General features: G+C 35.1%; 1 protein-coding gene across 1 annotated transcript in view; it reads right to left on the reverse strand.

Moving 5' to 3' along the window:
- Nucleotides 1-3,557, reverse strand: part of LOC136796075 (chitinase-like protein EN03) — a 25,470-nt gene that overhangs the window by 988 nt on the left and 20,925 nt on the right. The window contains exon 10 of the mRNA XM_067048677.1: nt 1,181-1,426. Coding sequence (XP_066904778.1) covers nt 1,181-1,426 — 246 coding nt within the window. The remainder of the gene's footprint in view (nt 1-1,180; nt 1,427-3,557) is intronic.

The following is a 3,557-nucleotide window of genomic DNA, read 5'->3' on the forward strand; positions in this document are numbered from 1 at the left end:
AACTCCGAATGAAAAATAAACAAAAGTTTTAGGGATTTCTCCAATAAAATAAGCTTCAGGGAGAGTATACCTTAAATACTTCAACGTTTAATGATATTTATTGCATCCCTTATATAGCGCAGGTAAATATTAATCCTTTTTCTAATATAAAATTACACATTTTGTTTTATTTACTTGAAGAAAATGAATTTTTTGTGACATCTGGAACAGCCTCTATTTTTTATTCTCCCTTACCATGGTTGGCTTAGTCATCAATTTCGGTTTTTAACTGTATAGTTTTCATCAAAGTAATGAAAAATTAAAGTTATTTAAAGGTGTAATAACTTTTTTTCCCTGTTAGCTCTTGAATTATCCGTTCCCTTCTGCGGCGGCCGTTCTGCTAGCCATATCACCTTAAAGACGTCCTTTAATACCTCAAACGTCTTTTTTTATGTATTTAAACGTACTCACTTATATTTTACGAAAGTAGGAAAGTAGAACAACTCTTGCTGGACAAACGACGTTTCAAAAACCTTTCTAGAACCATTTTTGTCCATAATCAATCGATTTTTAGACAGCTGTTTTTATATTTTCGCAATTTGATTATTTTTTTATGAAATATTTATTGTAGGTAGTGACTAACAAAAGTCACTCTTTGAGTCCAGAAACAAGTTCCTAAAATAATAATATGGGTTTTTAGTTTTGTTCTGTTGCAAAAAGTTATCAATTCTTTGCAAACGTCAAAGAATTGATATTTCGTTTTTTTAACCACAACATTTATTTTACTATGTTGGTGTATACATTTTTTTTTTAAAGATACATCATTTATTTCCACCATTTTTCTCTTAATTATCACGTTCAGAAAGCCTGTGTCGGATATATCTAAAAAAAGTAAATGGTAGATTCATAATTGACCGTGTAATAAAACGAATATTGTCTGGGTGCGGTCAAAGAAAAGTTTCATGACTATTTGAGTTTTTTCTTTGACTACACGCGGACCATTATCTTTTATAAAAAAAAAAAAATGTTTTTCTCCAGTTCTGGATTAAAATCAAACCATTCTATCCCAAACATTTTCTCTCCAAATTACTAATATTCAAAATTCCAAAAAATTATTATATTAAAAACTATTTTATGATGTACATCGGTAAATTTTCTATGATATCCAAACATATAAAGATGGCGATATCACTTTGCTTACCTAAAGAATGCCTGGCTGCCTTAGTGATAGGGTAGACGATTCCTTCGCAGACTCCCCAAGGATTATCCAAAGCCAGGTCCAGGATGGCAACTCCTCCCAGACCGATGTTCTTGGCGAAGGAGGCTTTGGCAGCTGCGGACGTCGGGTCCTCATACCCGACCCATATTCCTCTCACGTTCTTGGTTGGGAGGGTGTAAGCGAAGGCACCCAGCAGTCTATTCTCGCTGGCTCCCTTTCGCAGGCTATCTGTTAATCAAAGGTCATTGTAAACAATTTTAAAGGTAGATGGAATTAAAACTTATTTGATTATTCAAGGTTTAATAGTTTATAGATGAAACATGGAATCGGCTTAGCCACCGTAATCAATACTATTTATAATAAGTTCCAATGCACTAAATCCCAAGCCGTGATTCGCGAACCAAAGGTGGCAGTAAGAATCTTGAGGGATGGGCCGTGAAAGAGTCTGGTAACACATGTTTTGTGAAGACATATTGTTACTTAAATACAGTACTTTATTGTCCTCTCCGATGTTTGAGTGTTAGTTGAGAGTTATTGAAAGATAAATGCCCTGCAATAATGTTTCTTTTTTTTATTGTAAACATTTTCCAATATCTTACATAGATACAAGTCGAAAGTGGTCCAATTTCTGGCTTAGTCCATAGTCTTTTCTGAGTTAGTAACCACAGTTCTATTGTATTCATATATACCGGGTAGAGAAAAAAGAAGTTAGTTCGAGTAAATAGATATTTTGAACATTCATAACAGCAGTATCCTACTACAGGCAGAAGGTAAGACATCTGAGACGTTAGCGGCGTTTGGAAGTATCGAGGAACCACCTCAAGAAGTGTTGCGGAGTGTTTCCGGGCAGATAATACTCCAAGCCATAAACAGCAAAAACATTCATATCTTTTGGAGATCAAGAGGAAGCCGCTGGTTTTGTATGGGTGGAGTCCTAGGTTTCACTCCAAAACATGATTAGCCAATGAAATGGCTGGAAGGAAAGTAGAGGGTAAGAAAGAGTTATCAGCAAGGAAGGTCAAATCGGCGTTGGTAAAAATTGGGTTTTTCGCCCTAAAGCTCTAACAAACAACGAACGAAAGAGGATCCATTCTAGGGAAGTCATCGAAAAGAGTACAGTTGAAGGGGAGTCAAGAAGGACCTGAAGACGTGGACTCCAGTGAAGCGAAATTACCAGAGGAGGAATTACCCTAACTCGTTAAAACACGCAACACACATAAGATGAGTGGTAGTACTAAGCAGTTATTTTCAACGAAAAATTAATTAAAAGTTAGAGTCAATAGAATATGTATGATCCCATCCTGTATTCTCAATCCAATAGCATATCAAGTAAACTTAAATTTTATCTCTCTATCAAGTATGCTTCAGTTGTAAATAATGCTAATGCTAATCCGATTTGTTTTTTGCATGCCTTCTAACTATTATAGTTCAGTTAATTGGTGAACACGACACCATTGGAGAGAATATTCAAACAATTATATATAGTATATCATAATTAGGTGTCTGTGGTGTCTACTTCGTGGTTTAAATATATAGGTAATGCATTTCCAGGAATCGTAGGTCGGTTCCCACAAGTAACTGACTTGAAATATATAATAAAAATATGTGTGGAAATACATAAATAAATGCTATTTCTGGAACCCCCATCAGCCGTATTAACGGTCTTGTCGAGAAACAGCAATATATATTTCATGAAGTTTGTTGCATTAATTGCCAACTGGAATACCAATAATAATAAAGAAAATCAACTTTATATATCACGACACTCTTCCTCATATAATGGTTTTACGAAACTATCCGTTCAGTACATACTGTGCGCTTTATAATAATCAAACCTTTTTAGCATGATCCACAACAAGATATTAAAAAAACCTTGTTCAAAGAACATCGATGACCTTATTTTAGCGAATAAAACATTATCACATGTAGCAAGTTAGTAGATAGGGGTCGTTCATTCAAACTTCTTGCTAACTTGTTTAGCGCAATATATTAGTATTGGTAATTGGTTGGAGGGAACTAGTTCGGCAAGTGGGCCTACTAATCCTTTTTGCCTACCTTTAGCAGCTACTTTGAATTTGTCGTACTAACCAAGCTGGGAGTGTCAATATTACTCTCTCGGGACCGCAGAGAATTAAATATTAACTGCCCCTGGTTGGAATCGAATCCACAAGCGCTTTGGGACCTATGCCTCAACGCGCATGGCCATCATGTCACAATATTATGTCTACCATTTAGCACAAATCATAGTTATATTTTTATGTTTTATATCATTGTAATATTCATTATAGTTAATATCAAATAAAGGCATCATAATCACTCACTTCAGAAACACATTCTCTTGAAATCGTGGGATCCATAT

Source organism: Halyomorpha halys, unplaced genomic scaffold (assembly GCF_000696795.3).
Source record: "Halyomorpha halys isolate HHAL.00 unplaced genomic scaffold, Hhal_1.1 Scaffold355.1, whole genome shotgun sequence".
NCBI classification, from domain to species: Eukaryota; Metazoa; Arthropoda; class Insecta; order Hemiptera; family Pentatomidae; genus Halyomorpha; species Halyomorpha halys.